Genomic DNA, 1,929 nt, shown 5'->3' on the forward strand with positions numbered 1-1,929 from the left:
GTAACAGTTAACTGTAACAGGAGGGACTGTTACAGAAAGGAAATTATTTGAACTAATTGTGCACGAAAAATTATACCTTTCATTTCTTTGTAACAAAACAAATTTCATCAAAAATCAATTTCTAATAGCAATGTTTGATTTCATTCCAAATTAAAATCATATCATCTGAAGTTGAGAAATGTGCGTTGTAGAAAGGACTCGTAAAAAAGTTTCTCTCCAATTGGTCTCGAAAAATGTCTCTTTTCTTAAAATTTATTTTTTAGATGCAAAATCAAAGCAACCTTGTCAATAGGAAATAAAACCCTATTCAAAACAGAGTGACACAGCTCTGTCAATGTCAATGTAACCTATAATATTTGATGGTTATAGGTGCCTGTTACAGGGTGAACAAAAACGTCGCTACTTGATCATGTAAAAAGGAATAAAAATTACATTTGCTAACGCAATATTTTTTGATACAATATCAGAATTTTAAGTTAACACTTAAACTCGTTGCTTTAAGAAAAAATCGTTTAAAAATCAAGACTGGTTAAAGAGAAATTGTTAAAAAAATGTCCATGTTGTTATGGTAAAGACCACGGGACAGCATAATTGAGCTATTTTTGAGGTAAAAAACTTAAAAGCATTTTATATTTAGGTAGTTGAAGATTGAAACTGTTAGACCCTGTCCCATGTTTAAAAGTGTTTTTGAAAACTAATTTGAAAAAGTGGACAGCTGAACGCTGAGCTGAATCCAACAAACTGCTCTTAATAGTCCAGATTCAAATTTTGAAATATACTTGCTTTTTTGTTTTAGGTTAGATCAGTGTAATCCAGCTGATTTAAAAGAAGCCTTCAACTATGCACCCATGGATCCTGGGGTAAGAAATGAATTATGGACGGTTCCGCATTGAAACTGCATTTGCATTTCGACGAAATCCTGGAGTCTTGGCATGACTACTTTTTATTACTTCCGATAGTAGTGTACATAAAGGAACAATCATAACACTATGTGTTGTATTCTTCAATAGTAAGCTATTGATATCCTTCATACAATATTTTTTAGGACTGGCCCACAGAAGAGGTGCCTGGTATGGAAAAATCGTTTATCAATCTTTTTAACAGCTTTCGGTTACTGTGCTATAACGTTTTAGATGTACTGGCATTGCCTCTTGGTCTTGAGGTAAACCTTGTCTTCTGATTTCTTCTTTTAATGAAACATCTTTTTGGGTATGCTCCTTCACATTCTGTTGAATAGCTTAGCAACAAATTATGAATAAATTTTTATACGCCCACATGAATATGTGGTCGTATATTGTCGTCGCCCCTGTCCGTCGGTCCGTCGGTCCGTCCGTCAACATTTCTTGTGAGCACTATAGAGACTACAGTTTTGATCTGATTTTGATAAAACTTGGTGTGATGCTTTAAATTGATAAGATCTCGGTCAAGTTCGAATTTGACATATTTTCGATGAACGGTTTTTGAGATATTGCCCTTGACTTAGAACGCCTTGAAATTTGTTAACAATTGTTCGTGAGCAGGATTAAAGCTACAGTTTTCATCCGATTCTGATGAAACTTGGTGTGATCATTGGAATTGATAAGATCTCGGACAAGTTCTAACTTGACGCATTTTCGATGAACGGTTTTTGAGTTATTGCCCTTGACTTTGTTAAAACGCGTCGAAATTTGTTAAAAATAATTCGTGAGCAGGATTGAAGCTACAGTTTTCAACCGATTCTGATGAAACTTGGTGTGATCATTGGAATTGATAAGATCTCGGACAAGTTCTAACTTGACGCATTTTCGATGAACGGTTTTTGAGTTATTGCCCTTGACTTTGTTAAAACGTGTTGAAATTTGTTAAAAATAGTTTGTGAGCAGGATTAACGCTACAGTTTTCAACCGATTCTGATGAAACTTGGTTTGATCATTGGAATTGATAAGATCT

The 1,929-nt window shown here is 34.3% G+C and overlaps 1 protein-coding gene across 1 annotated transcript in view; it reads left to right on the forward strand.

The window, feature by feature from the left end:
- LOTGIDRAFT_176679 (hypothetical protein) overlaps positions 1-1,180 on the forward strand; it is a gene marked incomplete at both ends in the record, with an annotated part of 3,413 nt that extends 2,233 nt beyond the window's left edge. Inside the window, 2 exons of the mRNA XM_009055836.1 lie at positions 797-860; positions 1,046-1,180. Of these exons, the coding sequence (XP_009054084.1) occupies positions 797-860; positions 1,046-1,180 (199 nt within the window). The remainder of the gene's footprint in view (positions 1-796; positions 861-1,045) is intronic.
- Positions 1,181-1,929: the final 749 nt, after the last annotated feature.

Source organism: Lottia gigantea (genome assembly GCF_000327385.1).
Source record: "Lottia gigantea unplaced genomic scaffold LOTGIsca_2526, whole genome shotgun sequence".
NCBI lineage: Eukaryota > Metazoa > Mollusca > Gastropoda > Lottiidae > Lottia > Lottia gigantea.